Source organism: Mustelus asterias, chromosome 4 (assembly GCF_964213995.1).
Source record: "Mustelus asterias chromosome 4, sMusAst1.hap1.1, whole genome shotgun sequence".
Lineage (NCBI taxonomy): Eukaryota > Metazoa > Chordata > Chondrichthyes > Carcharhiniformes > Triakidae > Mustelus > Mustelus asterias.
The window spans coordinates 59,022,018-59,045,846 of NC_135804.1; the positions used below are offsets into that span (position 1 = coordinate 59,022,018).

Below are 23,829 nucleotides of genomic sequence, written 5' to 3' on the forward strand. Positions count from 1 at the left end.
ATCCAGTCCAAGACAGATGGGACAAAAGAGGGCTCTTCTTTTCTGCTGTTTAATATATGAAATGAGCTTAGGCTGTAAAGTACAGTATCAATATGCACATCATTTGTGACAAATTGGCATTCATCAGAAAGGCCACAAAAATGGCTGGCATTGGAAATGGAAAGAATCATAAATGATACAGTACAGGTTGATCTTCCAGAGTGGAGTTGTTGACCAGAGAAAGGAAGTTTTGCTCTGTGTCTAACCTGAGTTATATCTTATCTGTGAGTGCTTGATGGCAATGGTGGTTATCCAAATCAATGAAATCAATGTAAAGTTCACCAAAAGTACATTTCTAAAAAATTAGAATAACAATAGGCCATCTGTAGCCTCTTGATCTTGTTCTGCCATTCCAATAACTCATAACAATAACACCAACAACTTGTATTTTTACAGCAGCTTTAGCATTATAAAATATCTTGATACCCTTGCCTAACAAGAATATATCTTTGTCTTTAAAATTACAATTTACCCATCAACAACATATCCTTTTGATGGAGAGAGTTCCAGAATTTCATTTCCCTTTGTGTTTTTTTAAAATTCATTCGTAGGACATGGGCAATGCTGCCTGGCCAGCATTTATTCCCCATCCCTTGTTGCCCGAGGGTAGTTGAGAGTCAACCACATTGCTGTGGCTCTGGAGTCACATGTAGGCCAGATCGGATAAGGACAGCAGATTTCCTTCCCTAAAGGACATGAGTGACCCAGATGGGTTTTTCCGACAATCGACAATGGTTTCATGGTCATCAGTAGATTCTTAATTCTAGATATTTTTTATTGAATTCAAATTCCACCACCCGCCGAGGCGGGATTCGAACCCTGGTCCCCAGAACATGAGCTGAGTTTCTGGATTAATAGTCTAGCGATAATACCACTGATAATACCACCTCCCCTTTGGGTGAAAATTGCTTCTTGTTTTCTAAATAGACCAGCTCTAATTTAAGGATTATGTCCCCACATACCCCCACTACCCCGCTTCCTGATTTCCCTCACAAAGGAAATACTTGTTTTGTTTCATTCCTATTCTGTTTGTTTAACATTTCAAGCATCTCAATCAGGTTACCCTTCAATCTTTTATTCTCCAGGGACTACAAGACATATTTATGCAACCTGTCCTCATAATTTCATCCTGTAAAGCTAATTATCTTTTTGTGAATTACAAGTTTCAATTTTTGAGCTTGTGATGCAGCTTGATCTTGAGTAGCATGTTTCACATATGATCCTAGGGTACTTGTTGATTTTTGTATTATGTTAATAATTTGAAGATTCACTGAAGATCAATATCACACAAAACTATATTAAATACTATATTTTACTATTCAATGTAACCCTTTTTGCGAAGAAAGAAGGTGGAATTCCTGTGCCAAAGATCATTTTATGACTAAACATCCTCTAAATACTGCATCCTAGCCATTAGCCTACAAACAGGTCTGTTCATTCCATTCCCTGAGCTGTAGCCAGAACTGACTACAGCGTGGTGCGATACTAACTTCCACCACAAGAAGCCATTGCATGATTGACCAGAATTTAATGCCCTCCCACAAGCTGAGTTTGGTGGGGGACCCCATTTTCTTTCTGCATTCACCCAGAGTAAGTCTGTGGGAAGGCTTGTAGCTGGTTTTGCTACCCTGCCGTCAATTGAGGTTACTGAAAGGCCTCATCTGTCGCTGCCGGATGCTCTTTCTGCCACTACACCATAGCTTACTCCTGGTAAGAAATATGTTTCATTTTCCAAAAAAAATAAATTACACAGCAAAGTGAGAACATGGTGCTATAAGAGGTGACGCTGGGTTCTCACTGGCTCGCCAGCCGGTGGGTGAGACCCCGGTAGTCTCCATTAAATCCAGCCCATTATTTCAGTAACAGGATACAGTCTAATCAGATAATTAAAACATTTTTAGTACCAAGTCTTATTGCTGTGTTATTTTGTTTTCTCTAAGTAAACATTTTCCAACGTTACCAGGAGTAGGCTATCATGTAGTTGCAGAAAGTACATCCAGTAACAAGGACTTCCATTAACATAATAAAATGCTCCAAGGTTCTTCACAGAAACATTAGGTAACAAAATTAGATTGTAAGCTGTGTAATGAGACATTGGGACAGATGAACAAGAGCTCAGTCAAAGAGATATATTTTAAGAAGTATCTTAAATGAAGTAGAACAAGTAGAGGGGTGGAGAATTCCAAAACTAGTAGCAAGTAGGCGGCACGGTGGCACAGTGTTTAACACTGATGCCTCACAGTGCCAGGGACCTGGGTTCGATTCCTGCATTGGGTCACTATGTGGAGTCTGCAAGTTCTCCTTGTGTCTGCGTGGGTTTCCTCTGGGAGCTCTGGTTTCCTTCCACAGTCCGAAAACGTGATGGTTAGGTGCATTGGCTATGATTATTTCTCCCTCACTGTACCCAAAAAGGCGCTGGAGTGTGGCGACTAGGGGATTTTTACAGTAACTTCATTGCAGTGTTAATGTAAAACCTACTTGTGACTAATAAGTAAACTGTAACTTTAAATACTGAATTAGAGCGCAGAACCAGTCCCATACCTAGAACAGAGCAGGAAGCTGATACTTTGGTGTCACTTGAATACTAAGATTGTTCTAATCAGATGAAATACATTTGTTTCTTTTTATCATGTTTCAGGAAGAAATTCTTTATGACTGGATCAATCCAATTTACTTGGATGTTTCAACTCAAGTTCATGTCCAGGATGAGTTTGAGGAGAAATCTGAGATACTTCTAAAGAACTTTTTCAAGGTGAAAACTCAGTCGGGGATTAGTTCAGTTGAATGGCAAGAGCCCTTTTCAAAAAATGTTTGTGGAACACGAACAGGGATTGGATGTGTTTCAATGAGAACAGCAATGGGAAGGCCCATGACGTGTATCAATTTCTTTGTTCAAATTGTTGTAGGGAAATATCCCTTACCAGTGCAGAATAGAAGTTGAGTCGCAAATCAAGGTTCAAAGCGTGTCTTTATTGTACAATTACTGGGATCCCAGGGAGACCCCCGTAGCCAGCTCAGAAACAGTGGCTTGGCCACGTTGATCTCAATTAAATCACATCAGCGGTGTATCTTTATAGAGTTTCAAATTCAAGCGGGAACATTTGATTATGCATTTTTACAATATGTATAAAGTGGTCTGTCAGTTTAAAAAGTCCCTAGGAAGTTTCATCGATTAGCATTTGTATGGTGTGTGTTCGTGTTAATGGGATTACTTGGTCCTGCCCCGGTGTCTAAATGCGTTTCCCATTATCTTCTCTATGTGTCCTCTTATCTGAATTGATCTTATTGTTTCGTGTCTGTGTTTCCTGCTTGTGAGATTGAGTGTTAATGTCATCCTGTCCTGTTGGATGTCTGGAGTATTTCATTCTAATCTTTTATTCTTGTATCTTAGTTTATCAGATTTTTATGTCTGCCTTGGCCGAATTGGTAATATTTCAGTGATAGCTTGGTTTTGATAGCCCACTCTATGTCTCGTTTCGTAGGGATCTTGATCGTCCTTGGCCAGTTTAAAATGCAGCTGCGCGCTGTTGCTAGGCAGATTAGGGATCTTCCGTAGTTTTTGAAATTCGTGAGTCTCTCAGCTGTGCAGGGGGGGACCCGATCGAATATCCATCCGGGGGTGCCCCTCTGCATTGTTGGCCCGTTATGAGTGGTGCCAATTAGTCCAATATGTAAATATGTTTGATGATACAAATATGGTTTTCTGGAAAATTTCCTCCTTCAAAATGTTGGTATGAAGTGTCCTCTTTTATTCACTGCTAATTTTTTCGTGATGTTTATCACATACAGATGTAATACATGATGGTGAATTCAGCTCTTGTGGGAAAGGAGAAGGCTGTCATTTTCTGGCTAACAATTGCCACAAGAAGTCGTCTCACAACACCAGGTTAAAGTCCAACAGGTTTATTTGGTATCATGAGCTTTCGGAGCGCTGCTCCTTCATCACCTAATAAAGGAGCAGCGCTCCAAAAGCTCATGATCCCAAATAAACCTGTTGGACTTTAACCTGGTGTTGTGAGACTTCTTACTGTGCCTACCCCTGTTCAACTCCGGCATCTCCATATCATAATTGCCACAAGAGTCAGACAGTTTTGAAAGAAAAGAAACATAGACCCTGAAAGCGAGTCTGGCACTTGGAAGCTAACTATCAAGGCAGCTAAACTGAGATTGACATACTTGAGCGAAAGGAGCCCTGTGCCAGGATTATAGGGTAGAATGTAGATGGCTTATTCTGTTTAGATTAAGCTAAAAGACCCACCAATGTAGAATAGCATTCATTTCTTTAATATCATTATGTGAATTTGTGTTGTGTGATTTAAAGAATGCAACCTATTGCTTCATACAATCTACTTTTCTGAATTGTGCAGGTAAGATTAGGAATTCACCTAGTTTAACCCTCAGTCCACCTTCAGAAAGATTGAAGAAATACAAATGTAAAAGACGCAGAGGGTTTTATTGTTACAACTCTGAGCCTTGCTACCATATAAATGGATATTGAATAGTCAACTCACTAAAAATATGATAATCAGGCCACATACAGGAGTGATTGACACCGACAAGGTGTCTATAACAATATTAAGTTAATGACAAGTTTAAAGAACAGAAAACTTCTTTAAACTGTTATCTTTGTTAGAAGTGTAGCAAACAACTGAATGTTCTGGTTATGATTTTTCATGTTCTTCTGCTTCTTTGAATAAAGTAAGTTCGAAAGAACTTGCGTTTACACAGTGACTTTCATGATCCAAGGAAGTCCCAAAGTGCTTTACAACCAGTGAAGTACTTTTGAATTGTACTCGTTATATAATGAAACTTGGCAGCCAATTTGCACACAGCAAACTTGCAGAAACAGTAACGGGGTAATGACAAGATAATCCACGTTGTAATGCTGTTCAATGGACAAATTTTAACCAGGATACCATGAGAACCCCTCTGCTGTTCTTATCATAGAATCCCTACAGTGCAGAAACAGGCCATTCGGCCCATCGAGTCTGCATCTCAGGACACTAAGGCGCAATTTTATCAGGGCCAATCAACCTAACCCACACATCTTCGGACTGTGGGAGGAAACCAGAGCACCCAGAGGAAACCCACGCAGACACGAGAAGAATGTGCAAACTCCACACAGACAGTGACCCAAGCCGGGAATCGAACCCAGGTCCCTGGAGCTGTGAAGCAGCAGTGCTAACCACTGTGCTACCGTGCCGCCCTTTTTCTTCCACCCACTTGGCTGGGAAGATGGGGCCTTGATTTAATGTTTCATCTGAAAGACAGCACACTGCAAAGCTCTGTCAATACCACATCAGACTGTCAGCTTAGATTATGTGCTCATGTCTTGAAACTTTCTCATTCAGGTGAGCATGCTAAGCGTGAGCCAAGGCTGACGCTGTAATAAATCTGAGCACTAGTTTAGGCAATTTTTTGAAAAAAGTATTGTGAACATTTCCACTTTTTGGATTGCTAGGACTTGGAGTGGGCATCCAGCTTCAGTAAGGAGTTTAGCATGACCATTGGTCCTGGCCTAAGTAATGGAGGCTAGTTTTAGCTTGTAATTTTTTTTCTGCTTGTGGAAACTTTTGAAAAGCTTGCCTGAGAAATTTGTATTGGCACCCTTCCATCCACGAGTGATGGAACACAGCAATATGGGGGTGTGTCTTCATTTGGTGCACTTTTGCTCATGCTGTGAAGCCCAATCCTCGAGTGACAAGGATTCTGTCAACAAGCACCTTGCATCATGCTGCCAAGTGATGGGGATTGTTGTTTTCATTGTTCACACCTAATGCCAAGTTGCTGCAGCCAATAGTCATCATGGTTGTTTTAATAGTGGATGCTAGCCCACAGGAGATATCATTATTTCTCTCTTTCACTAGCTACCCACTCCCAGGTATTGTAGTCCCTGCTTAGGGCCTTTATGTCATGTGTGCCAGCTGCCTTAATGCAGAGCCTTGGGTGCCCATAAGTTGTATTGCTTCGGCTATCTATCTGTGGATATGCAACTGTCCGTCATCCGCGGACATGGCCAATTTACCAAAGCTACCTTTGATTGATTAATACCAACACATTTAGGAGCTCTGCCTTTGAGAGGACTGTTACATTCATGATTTTGCCGCAGGCAACAAAGATGGAAATTATTGAGCTTATCTTCCTGGTAGCTTTAAGATGCCCATGCTTCACAGGTGCTGAGAACATAGGCTTTATAAACCATCAGCTTGGTCCGAAGGATCAGCTTCTTGTATTTCCCTTGCACGTTTTGTGTTGGCCAAAGGTGATAGCTGCTTCCCCTATTCATATTTCAAGCTCTGCATCAAAGAACAAATTGTCTGTCACTGTGGACCAAGTGAACAGAATTTGCTAACCAATTCCAGTGGGGTGTTATTTAGAGTGATCAGGGATGGGGATGCAATACCTTATTCCATGACCACGGTTTTCTTGATGCTTATAGTCAAGGAGAACAATTTACAGACTGGCAGACACAGTCTATGAGTCTGGGTAGCTGAGTTTCAGTGTGGGTGACTCGTGCAGCATCATCAGAGTAGAAGACCTTCCCGATCCAACACACTGGGGGTGATTGGTGCAGCAAGCTGGGAAGATAGCACATGAGGCTTTCACGCTGGGCATGAACTAGTCCTGTGCTGAAAGCTATCTTTCTGGCTCTGTTTTGCCAGTGCAATTGGCTTGCACCCAAAAGGGGCACGAAGCCAGTTTAAATATTAATGACATGTCATTAACATATCCGGTATGGCCGTTTCTGGCCTCCTGGGTGTCTCTCTCGCCCCCCCCCCCCCGCCCACCACCACCATTGTTGGCGAGAGCTCTCATCAGTGAGAATCACTGCTGGCCGCCACCAATGGGACCAAACGTGATGGTCACGCCGGGGGAGATTGGAAGCCATTAAAGCTGTTGAGATGGTTGGGCAGTGCCCATGGTGAGGCAGGGTGGTGAAGAGAGAGAGTTTTGCAAGGGGGGAGCTCTGCAGAGATGGTGATAGGTGGGGGGGGAGGAGGTCTGCAGACAAGGGTGATCAGTGGGAAGAGGTGTCTATGCACCGAGGGTGATCGGCGCGAGGGGGACCGTGAAGACAGGATGTGATCATGGGGGTGCTCCGTGGATTGAGGTGATTATTGGGGAGGGAGGAGGGACTGGCATGGAGCGATCAGTGGGGGGTGAGGAGGTGATGGTGATGTCCATGGTGGGTGGCAGGAGATGGCCCGGTTCACTGCAAGATTGGGATGCCTGCGCGATGGCGCCCTGAGCAGTCTGCAGCCGGCTTCCCCAGTGAGCTTGGGCTCCGCCCTTTCCCTCTGGTGAGAGTTGTACTTCTTTCCAAAGAAGTGACAGAGTGTCATAAGATTGCACTTTCAAACTCGCCCAAAAACTAGGCCTGAAACTCTTTTGTTTTCTCATTCCTTTGGCACTGCGTTTTTTTTCTATCGTCTTGATAGATTGTACATTGTCATCTGATCTAGTGTAGAAGTAGATGCCTTCCATTTCTGAAGAGAAGATGAAAGTCAGGAGCATTTAGAGGGCACCAAACAGAATGGGGGCTAGGGCACAGGCCCGTTTCACTCCATTCTTCACTGACTAAAACCATGCCTCAGTACTGGTAAAAATCCAAACTGCATCGTTCGCTTCAACCTAAAAGGTTAGAAAAATTTGGTTGGATCTTGGCAAGAAACAAAGAAACTTAAATAACCTGTCTTGCACCTTGTTGCATTAAACATATTAGTGACTGGGCTTCTATAGCTTCTCATATACTAGCTTAGATTATACTTGTACAGAACTTATTTCTGAGACATGAACTGTACTGTATTAGGAGCACAACATTCCATTTTATCTGTAAATGATGAAGACTTAACATCAAGGCACATGCTACATGGTCCCATATTGGAGTCACTTATTTTACTTCATGTGTACTGTACATGCAAATGAGCTAACACCAAGATGTATGTGAGCCATGCAGCTATGTAATGCGTATTCAGTTGGTACCAGCAAACATATGAACCATGTACTATTAGATGGAGTAAATTGTTTTTTCTACCATGCAAATAGAATTGCCTTTGCTCTGCTGGCATACTGGACTCTAACATTAACACCTACATTTTCTTCCACTTGTGCAGAAAGAAAAGTTTGAGCTGGTTTGTGAGGCTTTACGCAACCCTGAGATTAAATGGAAGAGAAGAGGGCCTGCCAACAAGAGGTAGATGGATATCAGAACTCTGAAAAAATTGAAGCCTATAGATATTAGAGCTGTATATTTAACCAGCAGTATGCATTGTGAAGTAGAACATAGAACATAGAACAGTACAGCACAGAACAGGCCCTTCGGCCCACAATGTTGTGCCGAGCTTTATCTGAAACCAAGATCAAGCTATCCCACTCCCTATCATCCTGGTGTGCTCCATGTGCCTATCCAATAACTGCTTAAATGTTCCTAAAGTGTCTGACTCCACTATCACTGCAGGCAGTCCATTCCACACCCCAACCACTCTCTGCGTAAAGAACCTACCTCTGATATCCTTCCTGTATCTCCCACCACAAACCCTATAGTTATGCCCCCTTGTAATAGCTCCATCCACCCGAGGAAATAGTCTTTGAACGTTCACTCTATCTATCCCCTTCATCATTTTATAAACCTCGATTAAGTCTCCCCTCAGTCTCCTCCGCTCCAGAGAGAACAGCCCTAGCTCCCTCAACCTTTCCTCATAAGAGCTACCCTCCAAACCAGGCAGCATCCTGGTAAATCTCCTCTGCACTCTTTCCAGCGCTTCCACATCCTTATAGTGAGGTGACCAGAACTGCACACAATATTCCAAATGTGGTCTCTCCAAGGTCCTGTACAGTTGCAGCATAACCCCACGGCTCTTAAACTCCAGCCCCCTATTAATAAAAGCTAACACACTATAGGCCTTCTTCACAGCTCTATCCACTTGAGTGGCAACCTTTAGAGATCTGTGGATATGAACCCCAAGATCTCTCTGTTCCTCCACAGTCTTCAGAACCCTACCTTTGACCCTGTAATCCACATTTAAATTAGTCCTACCAAAATGAATCACCTCACATTTATCAGGTTTAAATTCCATTTGCCATTTTTCAGCCCAGCTTTGCATCCTATCTATGTCTCTTTGCCTACATTTGCCTACAAGTTTGCCTACAAGTAGCACCTACTTTGCCTACAAGTAGCACCTACAGAGAAGATGCAGCAGGGAATTTCTGTAACTATACATCATGCTTAAAAAATCCAAGAAGCCTAAACCTGGAACAGAATGACAATGTTACATGAACTTTGGAAAATCTCAGCAGGTCTGACAGCGTCTGTGGGGAGAGATTAGAGCCAACATTTTGAGTCTAGATGACCCTTCATCAGAGCTGATGAAAGGACATCTAGACTGGAAACGTTGCCTCTATTATCTCCCTACTGATGCTGTCAGACCTGCTGAGATTTTCCAGCATTTTCTGTTTTTGTTTCAGACTCCGGCATCTGCAGTATTTTGCTTTTATGATACATAAACTTTGTTGTTTTAGGGAAACACAACTATTTTTTCAGCTTTTCTATCAAATCCTTTCTCTTCCACATGCAAAAGAGATGGCCAGCAGATTTAGTGGGTTGTATAATGGGCCTGCCTCTGAGCCTCTTTTTCATTTTACGCAACAATATGGATGATGAGCTCTGTAAGCTGAGCATCTTTATCTTTGCTCAGTGACAACATGCATTGTTGCTATAACACACTGCTTCTCTCCAAAAACATTTTGTCCCTTTAACATATCCTATGGGAAGCAAACTCAAACCTCTGTTTAAAGCAGTTGGGTTATGGTGGGGAAATTTTTCATCTCTTCATCTTTTTATTGTTTAAATCGTATCACTTTGTGAATATGTGGCTGCATTGGCTCATGTTTGAGTTCCTGTGGACCTTGCCATTTGGTATATGATAGTCATATAGGTGTTATAAGTTATGTGATTAACAGGGACCAATCACATGAACCCTCGGAATGTCCACATTTGATCTTACAGCAACATTCCAACTCCATCCTGACACTGGAGGCAACCTTCTCCTCCTAACTTGAATCTAACTTCCTCCAAACTATAATCTGCCATGTTCATAGTCTGGTTGGTGCCTTATTCCCATCCTCATTAGATGTCAACTGGAGACCCAGCCTCAGCCTGCATTCTCTGCCTCAGTGTACTTGACTCAACATCAGCAGGCTATGTTATTAAACAGATTATTTTAGTACTGAGATATATCCGAAGCCCTGCTGATTTTGAAGTCTGTTGCAGACTTCAGAGATATGACGTTCCCACTGTTCCACTGAAATAAATGACAAAAGTTGTTAGTATTGAGATATCTGTATCTGGTCGATTTATTTTTCTGGTATGTGACTGGCACTGTGATATTACCTCTTTGTTTTATAGATGCTATGATCAAGCAGAGAAAGATGGCCTCCCTGATATTCTTGCCAAGTGTATGGAGCTGTTTCATTCTGAGGCCATGTTCCTGCTTCTATCCAATTTTACTGGCTTAAAACTCCATTTCCTCGCATCCTCAGATAGTAATGATGATGAGGATGAACAGGAGGATGAAGAGGAGGAGTCTGATGGCCACGAACAAGCATGTTCTAGCACTGCAAAAGGAAGCAAAGCTGATTCAACAGAAGATGATCGGAGAAGAAAGGGAGATAAGGTTGGACCAAAGGAAGTTGAGATGCCAGGAGAGAGTCCCAAAGGTAAACTTCACAGAAAACGAGTCCAAAACTCTAAGTGAACGATTGTTTTTAGGAGTTCAGAACTGATTTGGAAATGAGACTAGTAAAACCATCATATTAATTGTTACAGACAAGAGAGGGATTAATTTAAACAGACCTGATTTCTTCTCTCACTACCCATCTGGAAAAGAAAAGTTGGGGGCAATTCTCCCCAAAAAATTCAAAGTGTTGAATTTGTGTAAAAACTGGAGTAAATCACGCTAGATTTTTCAGTGGCAGTTTAGAAAAGAATCTCCCACACACTGCACTGCAGAGAGCACTAGCATGAATCCTGTTGAAAAGCTGTGGGCAAGGCCTAGCCCGAGGAGGAGGCTGGCAGCACAGCGCTGAGCAGGCCACTGCTGAGATCAGCACATGCGCAGTTGCCCCTGTCTGCCAGCCTCCCGATTGCTGACCAGCCCCGCAATCCCACAAACTGGCCCTCTCAACCCCCCCTCCTCCACCCCACCCCCCATGGCCCGATCACTGGTCTCCTGGATCTCCCGCCCACTCCACCCTGATGGTCAGCCCTGATCAATGGCCTTCCTCCCTCCTCCGCTGATCCTGACTGCAGAGTGGCAGCGGGGACCCCCCCCTCCCCCCAGAGACCCCGTCCCCCATTATGCTCACCCCCTAGGCACTACTCTATGCCCAGTTGGAAGTTCCAAGACGCCCCCTGGGCATTGTCACTTTGCCCCTTGGGCAATGCCAGGGGGCCCAAGCTGACACTGCCAAGGTACCAATGTCCCAGCACCTGACCCTCTGGGCGGCCTCGATTGCACCCCCTCCTTCACTCCAGCGGGGCTGGGCTGCCAACTCCTTGTTAGTGGGGAGCTACTGTAAAGCCTGCTGGAGTGAAATACTCTGGGCGGGGTGGGGGAGGCTAGCGGACCCAGAGACTTCAGTCCCAGGCCCGCTAATTATATTCAAATGATATTGGAATGACTGTGTGAATTTCTAATGCAGCTCTGCACTGATTTCTGGCACGGAGCTGATGGCGTCAGAAATCCGGCGCTGGGAGATGCACTCAGGGCTGGACGCCCTGCACAAATTGCGCAATTGGTTGGCGCTTGAATCTCCTGGGCTGCTGCGCTAAAAAACCAGCGTAGCGGGATGGGAGATTTGTCCCCGTTGTTTTTGTTTTCCTCTTTATAAATGGCAGCGTATTTTCCCCAACCCCTCATTTTGGAACCTGCGAATCCTCTATTAATAATCTCGCAGCAAAATCAAGATGAGATAAAATAAGAAGGTTAGTTTATTTTATATACACACACAAGACATGAGAAAAGGGTTTTAAAATGTCCATCCCTTTTGTACTCGTACAATAAAGGAGGGATAAGGGAAAGAAAGGGGTACAGTGCAAGACCCAGATAAAATTAGAGGTATGGTTATAGGTGAGTGCAGAATCCAGAATCAAACGTCTAATGGTGTATTCCTTCAGAGGATAGCAGGCTGACTGTTGTAGGTCATATGTCTTCCCAGAAGGGAGGACTTTCACGATGGAAGAAGGCACGTAGAGATGAATTGGAACAAAAACAGAAAACGCTGGAAGATCTCAGCACATCTGTTAGCATCTGTGGAGAGAGAAAAGAGCCACTGTTTCGAGTCAGGATGACCCTGCTCCAACCTGTTAGATGGTAAATAGCTGACAGAGATAAGTTGCTTGCATGGAGTCCTGCTTCTATTCTGAGGTCAAGAAATAACTAGATAAAATTCAAAAGCTGTATAACTACATGAATTAAGACAGTTCAAGTCTAGGTCACCTGGCAGGATGATTTTGGGTTGAATTGTTTGGCTAATGAAGCCTCTGGTTGGAACCCATAATGTTTTGGTGCAGGTAAAATGAGGCCATTAGCACCACAATGGAAATTTGGGCCCTGATTTTGCTGGCACGGCCGCCCAAGTCTCGTAAGGCCAACAGGGAATGCCGTTCTGCGAGCCTCGCTCACCTGGATTTCGGGAGGCAGTGCCGGTAAAATCAGGGCCTAGGAGTCACAAACCGCTGCCTTTGTCCATAGCTCGTTAGGGCAGACATCCTGTCTGCTAATTTATTGTGTTGGCTTGGTTAGAATTTGTATATAATGCAAAGTTAATGATCCTCTAGGGAGCAGTGACCATAGTATGATAGAATTCGAAATTCAGTTTGGGGGTGAGAAAGTGGAGTCCCACACTAGCGTTCTGGAATTAAACAAATGATCTGGAATATGTTGCTCTAGGTCACTTATGTATGCTTGAGTACCACTGAGACAAGTCACCTGAATGTCAATTGTTGAATGTTCCAATGAAGCTACATAAAAAAGGAGACAAGACACTATAATTAAAAATAACAGGCCAAAGCAATGTTTAGTTCTTCAGAAACTCAAAAGCAATAGGTTAAAGACTGCGAATATACTTTCATTATGTTTGTTCATCACAGATCCTAGTGTTCCTGTTTGCCGAGGGGAATTGCGACACTGGAGAAATGGATTCTACACACTTATTCATGATACCAATGTAGAAAATTCGGAGTTTGCTCTGGATCTGCTGTTGTGCTGTGGATGTGAAGGTATGAGCTGACAGTTTTATTCTGACAGAAGTGAATTCTTAACCCACTTAGGGAGTTGTAAAGAAGGATATTTGAATTGTGAGAGGTGGAATAAAATTGGCAAAAGTAGAGACAAATTGAATTAAAGAATAATCAATAGTCCATTCCACTTCTCTTGAGGTACTGCTGATCCATGTGGATTTTATTATATTTCAATTGACCCATCTATAGATTTGCATTTTCTGTTGGTTTAACGTGCATATTTACCTTAGATTTTGTATGACTGGTTGTTATTATTTGCAAACTTTACATTCTTTATGAATCAGATGTGTCTGTGCAATTTCAATATGTGAATGAACATAGTGAAACTCGGACTGAACCAAAAGCCCTCATCAATGTACTCAATATAAATCCTGTGTTACATGAGCTCCTTGACTACTGGATAGAAGAATATAACAAATTGTGACTCAGGATTTAAATCAACATTACCATTAAGAGAAAAGTGAACAGTACTCAGACCAGCCATATATTTAATGTGATTATAATCGTCTCAATGTTTTCAATATCAAAGCAACAAATGTGATACAAATTTAGGACTGATTTCAGGAGCATCTTACTCTTGCAAAGTGACAACATATGTCACAGGGAAATGGAATTGAAAACTCTGGATAATTTTAAGAAAGTATTGAATGCTGAACTGGAAAAAATTTAGCATCATAGAAACATAGAAAATAGGAGCAGGAGGAGGCTATTCGGTCATTTGAGCCTGCACCGCCATTCATTGCTGATCATCCAACTCAATAGCCTGATCCCACCCCCCCCCCCCCCCCCCCCCCCCCCCCCCCGCCCCCGCCATATCCTTCGATCCCCTTCACCTCAAGTGCTCTATCTAACTGCTTCTTGAAAACATTCAATGTTTTGGCCTCAACTACTTTCTGTGGTAGCAAATTCCACAGGCTCACCACTCTCTGGGTGAAAAGATTTCTCCTCATCTCTGTCCTAAATGGTTTACCCTGTATCCTCAGACTGTGACCCTGATTCTGGACACCCTCACCATGAGGAATGTCCTTCTTGCTTCTACTGTGTCGAGTCCTGATAGAATTTTAAATGTTTCTATGAAAATTCCCCTCATTCTTCTGAACTCCAGTGATTACAACCCTAACCGACTCAATCCCTCCTCATGCGTCAGTCCCATCATCTCAGGAATGAATCTATGAATTGAGGTGGTTCAAGTGGCCTTCATCAGCTGTGTGATTTCTATAATTGGTGAATGTGCAACTCATTAGGAAAGAGCATCAAAAACCAAATTCTGAAGATGCTGAAAAACTAATAAAGAAAATGCAGTAAATATTCAGCAAGTCAGTTTCATCTGTGGAGAGAGATAAAGTTAACATTCTCAGGTCAGTGACTTTTCACTTGAACTGGGAAACACTAGAAATGTAATGGGTTTAAAATGAGTGAAAGAGGGGAGGTAGAAAAATAACAAAACTGATAGTCTATGATAGGTTGGAAAACAGAAGAGATAAAATGCCCAAAGAGTTAGCAGTACAAGGCTACTTGGCCAAACTAAGCAGGTCTGGCTGGAGGTGGCAGAATACTTGAGCAGCAGGGGTGTGGTCAGAATGACCGAGGGAGTGATAATGGAACAAGTTTTTTAAAAATGGTGTCTATTGGAGGTGTGAATGGCAGAATGCTGAAAAGAGCTAACGTAAAAGCAAAAGAAAAATGAGTGTGTAACTAAAACCAGCTAAATAAAAGGAAACAAAATGGGTGTACAGATTACCAGGGGCATACATTTTCTCCCATATTCAGGAGCAGCATGATGCCATCTGGCATCACGGCCCCCACTGCGGTCCCACCCATCCTGCTCCTGACACCTCGGGTGAGTCCTCAGAGGATGCAGGTGAAGGGACCTCCGAGGGTGGCACCTTTTTGGCGTCAGCTTCCACCTCACAACTCAGCTTCCCAGATACTCTCACTTCGGCTGGTCCAGTTAGTGGTGAGGCTTCTGGATCACTCTCTGGTGAGCACAATACATCTAATAATGTACATCGGGTGGAGGAGGGAACGTCGGAGGCCTCTGGCACAGGGGGCCTGCCGGAGGTAAGGACTCAGCTGGCCCCAGACTACATGCTGGGCCTCTGAGATCACTTCTTTCTCAGCTGCTGGAGATGCAGCAACAGAGCCAGGGAATGCAGAAGGGGCTGACGGCCACACTGGACCAACTGCGAGGCTGCTGGGAGGAGTCCCAAAGCTTTCAGGTTGACCAGTTATTGCCTGTCTTGCTTGGTTCCCAGGCTAACACTGCACCTGCGGTGAAAAGCCTGAGACAGAGAATCCTCGCCATGAGTGGCAGGTTCCAAGCGATGGCCAAGTCACAGCAGGCCACAGCGGAGTCCCAGAGGGCCACGGCTGAGTCACAGTGAGCCACAGCTGAGAGACTCAACAGGCTTCTCAAGGTTCTGCGGCCCATGACTGAGAGGCTTGGGAGTTTGCACGAGACCCAGCGGGACAGCGCTGAGACACAGCGGGCTATGGCAGCAGCACTTGAGAACATGACCCAATCACAGAGGGCCAAGGCTGAGTGGCTGCAGAGCGTGGCCCAGTCTCAGAGGGCACTTGCTGCCACGATTGATAGGTGGCTCCCAACTCAGGTGGTGATCACAGAGGGCTCGACCACCAGGGGTAAAATGCAGATGGTCTTCCAGGACTGGTAGGGCTGGCTGACGCTGGAGCTTCTGGAGCTCACTGCAGAAGCACCTCCATCCCATGTAGTGACCCAGGGGCCCACAGGGAGCAGGAAGGACTCGAGCCCAGGCCTTCCAGCCAGGAGACTGGCTGTGGCTACACCTTCTGACTCCCCTCTTCCTGACACCGGGGCATCTGAGGCGCAGTGGGATGAAGAGGGTGTCGTGACTACATCCCAGACATCTGGGAGCCGGCCAGGCCCTCTAGGTCCAGGCCCTTCAGAGGAAGCGCATCACAGGCCAAGGGGCGTGGTAAGCAGCTGGCCCCCTCCACCTCCGATGTATATTCTGGGGGGCACCAAGACATAATGGTAGGCCACGCAATGTTAGGAAGTTGTAGTTGCACTAAGATGGCACAGGTGAAGGGCACCACTAGTTAGATAGATATTTAAGCACTTTAATGTTTTCTGTTCACATGTTTTTATATTGGTACTTATTATTTAGACACTTTTGTTGTCAACAATAAATGTTTTTTCACCAACTGTGACTAATTTGTCTCAGATTTGTCTCTTATAGGAATCCTCCTCCCTTGAGGGTTGCTGGAGTGATGCTTCATGTTGATGTCAGTTGGGGAGGCCCCTCAGTGCTGTTTCACTGAGAAAATGCAGGCATTGGTATCCCAGAACCTATGAGAGATTATCTCCCCTCCTCCACCCCAGTGACCCCGGGGCCCCGTATGGGGGTTTACAGATCCCTTATCCACTACACAGATGTGGGTCCAGGTGTCAGCGTGCATGCGGAGATCAGGTAGGAGTCAGACTAGATTGCACCAGGACATCATCATAATGGTGCGTTGTCACCACCCTCCTACCCAGGCCCACCATTCTGGTGTTACAATGTTGCAGGAGATAGTAGGACTTTGTGGAGGAGGGGGGATGGAATCCATGTGCAGAAACACAGGCCCCTAGTGAGCAAAGCGCCTGGTGATCAGAGCCTCCCTCGCAGCCATTGTGTGCCTGACCCTTGCTGTCAGCCCTCCAGCGCCTGGGTGGTGTTGCTCAGCCTTGTCCTTCTCTTCCTCCTCCTATTCCTCCTCTTCATCCTGCTGGGCGTTCTCCTCCCCAGCGACATCTGGTCGATCGGCCTCCACATCCTGCTCCTCCTTCAAAAGGGTCTCCTCGCTGTTGTGCCAGGTTGTGAAGGGCACAGCACTCCACTACAATGCGGGAAGAAATCAGGGGGCTATATTGTGGGGCCCCGCCAGAGTGGTCCAGGCACCTGAACCACATTTTGAGGAGCCCTATGCACTTCTCCACTATTGAACAGATGGCAACGTGAGCCTCATTATACCGGGTCTCCGCATCAGTCTCAGGCCTCCACACAGGTGTCATCAGCCAAGTCCGAAGTGGGTACTCGCTCTCACCCATGAGCCATCCCTGCAGCCTGGGCTCCTCAAAGATCTCCAGTATGTCTGAGCTCCTCAATATGAAGCTATCATGCACGCTGCCAGGGTGTCTGGCGCAGTGTCTGGGACAGCACGGCAGCACAGTGGTTAGCACTGCTGCTTCACAGCTCCAGGGACCTGGGTTTGATTCCCGGTTTGGGTCACTGTCTGTGTGGAGTTTGCACATTCTCCTCGTGTCTGCGTGGGTTTCCTCCAGGTGCTCCGGTTTCCTCCTACAGTCCAAAGATGTGCGGGTTAGGTTGATTGGCCATGCTAAAAAATTGCCCCTTAGTGTCCTGAGATCTGTAGGTTAGAGGGATTAGCGGGTAAATGTGTAGGGATATGGGGGTAGGGCCTGGGTGGGATTGTGGTCGGTGCAGACTCGATGGGCCAGATGGCCTCTTTCTGCATTGTAGGGTTTCTATTTCTATTTCAGATGTGCATGATGTTCATCTTTTGGTCACAAACCAATTGCACATTTAGGGAATGGAATCCCTTTCTATTCATGAATCGTCGTGGATTCTGAAGTGGGGCCTAGAAGGCAATGTGTGTGCAGTCTATAGCCCCCTGCACATTACATCCCCGCAATGGCTGTGAATCCTGCAGTCCGGGCTTCCTGTTGGGCCTGGTCCAGGTGAAATTTGATATACTGGCCAGCCCGTGCATACAGGGCATCCATGACCTCCTTCACACAGATGGAGGACGGCTGACTGGGAAATGCCACGTACATCTTCACTGGTGGTCTGGAAGGACCTGGTAGCATAAAAATTTAATGCGGCCGTCAATTTCACAGTCATCGAGAGTGGGTGCCCCCCTCCCCCCCACCCCGAGGTGCCAGGTCCTGCAACAAGTGACACAGGTTTTGCACTGTCTCCTTTCGGAGCTGGAGCCATCAGCGGCAGGCAATGTCTGACATTTGTTCAGACGACAGTCGTGTGCAGAACTGTTGGGGTCTCCACTCCCTCCTTCTCCTGCACCCCTTCCCTCTGGGCCACATCCTGAGTCCAGTTGCTGTCGCCCTCTACTCCTGCGAGTGGTAAGGCCTGGGCCTCCTCTGCCTGCAATTCATCCTCCTGCTCTTCCTCCTCCAGCTCCAGCAGCAACCAAAAAAACAGCAAGATCAATTGGTTGCATTGCAAAAGCCATCTTGTCAGTCTGAAGGAGGCGGGGGTGCAGATTTGGAGAAGAGGAGAGACAGATGGAGAAGTTAAGGAACGCTGATTACCCCTAGCCCAGCAACACACACTGCCCATACTGTCCACCACCGCCCCCCCACCCCACAGACCCCCCAACAACACAACCACCCCATTCCCTCCCAAAGTCCCCCCAGCTACACAGACCCCCCATTCTCCCCCCACAAACCTCCTCAGCAACACAGCCCCCTCCATCCTTCTCCCAGTAACACACATCCAGAGCTCATGCAGTGGTGACCACATACACTGCTGCTTGAAAAGTCCTGAGGCTGCAGCACTGCCACTTCAAAGGTTTTCCAGCACCCCCCCCAGCAAAACCTGGAACAGTGTTGCATGCACTAGGACCCAGCAGCATCCCCCAAGGCCCAAAATCAGTGCTGAGACCCGGGTCCATGCTGAAAATCGGACATCGGACACCGTGATCAGCAAAGCCCCCCCCCACCCCCCCACACACACACACACTCGCAGACCCCTTCCCAACCCGAAACGCCACATGGCCGCCACGAAAGGACCCCCTATGAGCAGCACGGAGCCAAACGACGGTAGGCACTTACGTCGTCACTAACCCTCACGCCCGACTTTAGCACTTTTTTGCACCCGAAAATGGGTGCAACGGGATGGTAAAATTCTGCCTATGATTCTTGATTGGGACTGGAGAATGGTTCTTTCAAACTTAATCTGGAATTTAATTTTATCATGATCACATTTTTCCAGATAATCTTTTGCCAATTAAACCTGCCTTATTGCACAATACTAGATCTAAAATAACTTTTTCCTTAGTTGGTTCCACAATATATTGTTCTAGGAAAAAAGGGTTATTTGCATTGTTGTGATGTGCTTAATAGTGAAAGTAATGGAAATGTGAATAAATCTTATGGGCCTGCATTTCCCGCCTAGTATTCCATCTAATTATCATGGGATGTCCTTGTTTGATTTTGATTTGATTTATTATTGTGACATGTATTAACACACAGTGAAAAGTATTGTTTCTTGCACGCTATACAGACAAAACATATTGTTCATAGAGAAGGAAATGAGAGAGTGCAGAATGTAGTGTTACAGTCATAGCGAGGGTGTAGAGAAAGATCAACTTAATGCAAGGTAAGTCCATTCAAAAGTCTGATAGCAGCAGGGAAGAAGCTGTCCTTGAGTCGGTTGGTACGTGACCTCAGACTTTTGTATCTTTTTCCCAACGTAAGAAGGTGGAAGAGAGAATGTCCAGGGTGCGTGGTGTCCTTAACTGCTGACTGCTATGCCGAGGCAGTGGGAAGTGTAGACTTCAATGAATGGGAGGCTGGTTTGTGTGATGAATTGGGCTACATTCACGACCTTTTGTAGTTCCTTGCGGTCTTGGGCAGAGCAGGAACCATACCAAGCTGTGATACAACCAGAAAGAACGCTGACAAAGGCTGACCTGTGTGTGGAAGAGGAAAATATTTTATCAGCAGGCAACAGAAAGGAAGCGGATTAGGAAAATCAAATATATCTTTTTCCTCTGTTTCAGACTGGAATGATGAATTTGGTGGCATTACTTCATACATCGCAAAGGAAGAAGATGAAGAGGTATGCTCCTTGTTTACTGAAGTTCAATTTGAAGTTCGAAAAATAAATAATTTGCATTTATAGGGCGCCTTTCAACATCTCAGGACACCCTAACGCACTTTACAGTTAATGAAGTAATTCTTAAGGCTAATCACTCGTGTAATTTAGGAAACTCGGCAGCCAATCTGGGCACAGAAACTCCCAAAAATAGCAGTGATAATGGCCAGAAATCTTATTTGGCAATTTTGATTGAGGGATAAATATTGACTGGGACACTAGGGAGAACTTCCTTGATATTTTTCAAAGTTGTGCAATGTGATCTTTTACGTCCAGCTGAAAAGGCAGTTGGACTCAGTGGAAAGAGAACCCCCTATCATGATGCAGCAGTCCCTCAGTATTGCAATCGTGTGTCTGCCTGGGGTACCTCTGATGTCAGGTATGACTTTAAGTAGTGAACTTGATGAGGATATTTGAACTGTCAAATGATAAAGAAACCAGTCCAAGGTGAGTCAGGGCAGTAGGATTGAACAACGTAAATTTAAATCAGCAATCACTACATTTAAAGCAGGTTGGAAGAAAAAGTCTTGATCAAAAATTATTAATATTTAAATTAATTTGTCATACAATGGTCATGAAGATTTTGGAACATTTAAAATGCAGTCAAATGCTAGCCTGGGTGATGTGGAGGCCCAAAAGCTTGAGATTTAAGGGCCATGTGTTCTTTTAGTGTCTTTCTCCTGTGTTAGTTTGTAATTGAAAGGAAATTAATAATCTCAAGCAACTTGGTAATCTAAGTGCAATATCACTTACTTTTAGTCAAAACATTATGAATTTCATGTTCAGAAATGTCTGGTAGTGACTTGTTCAATAACAGCAGGCATTCCAAAAGCAAACCCATGTATAGCTTTGGTGTGACGCATACTGGGAGACTAAAACTGAGAGTTTCTCCATTTGAGTTGGGGACTGTCAGGCAGCCAGTCAATGACTAGCACTAACAGTGACCGCTGGCAACAAACCCATTCTTCCCAAGTGGAGAATTTGGACTAGCATGAAGACTCTGAAAGGAAAGGCTTTACAATATTGATGATGCAATAATCTTTTGGGGTCGCTGAGTAGTGCACTTAAATGCACCAAATCCTTAATTGGTGTCTGCAGTAGTGTAGGAAGATACTAAAATTTTCCATATATTGAATTCCTAGATTTAGCAAACTCACTGAAAATGGGGCCATGTCATCCTGAGGAGAAACTAAATGAAAGTCTCGTACTCCAATATGAGAAAAGGCTTAAAATGTGGATTGTAAATCACCCAAGACAGCTTTACTAAGCTTTTGAGGCTTTTGAGATATCATGTGCCACCCATAATAACCAAAGATAAAGTGTAAATAGGGGTTTGGCAAAGGAAGAAGCGAAGTGAAAACATTTTAATGGCTTGTGTTGTATTTCAGTTACTTACTCTTTGTCCAGAAGACAACTCCTTGGCCTTGATCTACCGAGATAAAGAAACACTGAAGTTTGTGAAACACATTAACCAGCGAAGCATCAGTCTGTGTAAGAATACACAAGAGAGAAAGGGGTTCTGGGACTTTTCGTTTGTGTATAATGAGTGATGGCACATCTGCTTTGTGTAACAAAGTCTTTGCATCTGATATGGGATGAAACATCAAAATGTTGAATGATGTGTTCTTACTGATAAAGAGGCTTATGTGGTATGTGCATCTCTTAAGATCTGATATACAATAGTGGCAGTTAGATCCCCATTGCATTTCGCCTGGGCTGCTTTTGGCTGTGCCAGATGTTTATACATTTGAAGAAAGACTTATTTGGTTTGTGAGAGCTTGGTGTTAAATTTGCAATTGCCATAAAGTGTACTGTAATACTAATTAAAATATTTTTGGAACAGTTTTAGTTTTTGAATTAAAAACATTTTTGTAATAATTGTGAATCAAACCTTTAATTTTGCTTGTCTCTTTGTTATTTGGTCCCTCTTCACAATCATCTGTCTTCAGCGTGCATGCTATAAGTTTCTCATAGTGGTACCCTCTAAATTTCAAGCATTTCACAGACTGAATTTGACAGTAGACTACTGCCTTTTACAACTTTTGTAGTGATACACTAATGTGTTTAATTTGTAATCTTATGATTTTTTGGGCGGTATTTTCTGTTGGTGTTCCCTCCAGTTTATATTATTTTCTCTCCATCTGAGAATTTCTGGTATGTGAGAGTCCTTGGCTGAGATGTTGGTAGGTGATCTATTGCTAGTCTGCCAATTTTGCTTGGAAGTGGGCTGCTGGGAGGTATGGAGATAGCTGAGGCTACAACTGCTTCTTTGATTTATTCTACATCAGATATTAGGCATTTATTATGGTGAAATTGATGGTCTCACTCAGGGAAGAGGAAAGATAATTGGTGTGGGAAATATAAGCAAAAGGAGTTAGTTCTGGAATACAGATTCAGATAAATTATCTGCATCAAACCATGCTGCAGAAAAAATAATTTGCCTGTCCCAGGATGCTTGTTTTTTGTTTATTCATTTATGGGATGTAGATGTTGCTGGTTGGACCAGCATTTATTGCCCACCCTTAGTTGCCTTTGAGAAGGTGGTGATGAGCTGCCTTCTTGAACTACTGCAGTCCCTGAGGTGTAGGTACAACCACAGTGCTGTTAGGGTGGGAGGATTTTTACCCAGCGACAATGAAGGAACAGTGATATGTTTCCAAGTCAAGATGGTGAGTGACTTGGAGGGGAAGCTCCAGGTGTTGGTCTGCCCAGGTTCTGCTGCTCTTGTCCTTCCAGATGGTAGTGGTCATGGGTTTCAAAGGTGTTGCCTGAGGAAACTTGGTGAGTTCCTGCAGTGCATATTGTAGATGGCACACATGGCTGCCACTCTTTGCTGTGGTAGAGGGATTGAATGTTTGTGGAAGGGGTAGCAATAAAGCAAGCTGCTTTGTCCTGGATGTGTCAAGTTTCACGAGTGTTGTTGGAACTGCACTCATCCAGGCAAGTGGAGAGTATTCCATTACATTCCTGACTTGTGCCTTGTAGATGTCGGACAGGCTCTGGGGAGTCAGAAGTCTGCAGGATTCCAAGCCTATGACCTGCTCTGGTAGCCACAGTATTTATATGGCCAGTCCAGTTTCTAGTCAAAGCTAACCCCCAGGACATTGATAGTGGGAGTAGTGCCATTGAATGTCAAGGGGCGATGATTAGATTCTCTCTTGTTGGAGATAGTCATTGCCTAGCACTCGTGTGGCGTGAATGTTACCTGCCACTTGTCAGCCCCAAGCCTGGATATTGTTAGGTCTTGCTGCATTTGGACATGGATTGCTCAGGAGTCACGAATGATGAACATTGTGCAGTCATCAGCAAACATCCCCAATTCTGACTTGATGATGTAAGGAAGGTCATTGATGAAGCAGCTAAAGATGGTTGGGCCGAGGACACTACCCTGAGGAACTTCTGAAGTGATGTCCTGGTGCTGAGATGATTGACCTCCAACCACCACAACCATTTTCCTTTGTGCCAGGTATGACTCCAATCAGTAAAGGCTTTTCCCCAATTCCCATTGACTCCAGTTTTGCTAGGGCTCCTTGATGCCACACTCAGTCAAATGCTGCCTTGATAACAGGCGCAGTCACTTTCAGTTCACCTCTAGCATTCAGCTCTTGT

The 23,829-nt window shown here is 44.6% G+C and overlaps 1 protein-coding gene across 1 annotated transcript in view; it reads left to right on the plus strand.

Annotated features, from left to right (window-relative positions):
• ogfod1 (2-oxoglutarate and iron-dependent oxygenase domain containing 1) overlaps window positions 1-22,115 on the plus strand; it is a 33,074-nt gene extending 10,959 nt beyond the window's left edge. Inside the window, exons 8-13 of the mRNA XM_078211112.1 lie at window positions 2,678-2,791; window positions 8,154-8,233; window positions 10,445-10,755; window positions 13,190-13,318; window positions 20,126-20,184; window positions 21,609-22,115. Of these exons, the coding sequence (XP_078067238.1) occupies window positions 2,678-2,791; window positions 8,154-8,233; window positions 10,445-10,755; window positions 13,190-13,318; window positions 20,126-20,184; window positions 21,609-21,770 (855 nt within the window). The 3' untranslated portion in view covers window positions 21,771-22,115. The remainder of the gene's footprint in view (window positions 1-2,677; window positions 2,792-8,153; window positions 8,234-10,444; window positions 10,756-13,189; window positions 13,319-20,125; window positions 20,185-21,608) is intronic.
• The last annotated feature ends 1,714 nt before the right edge of the window (window positions 22,116-23,829 follow it).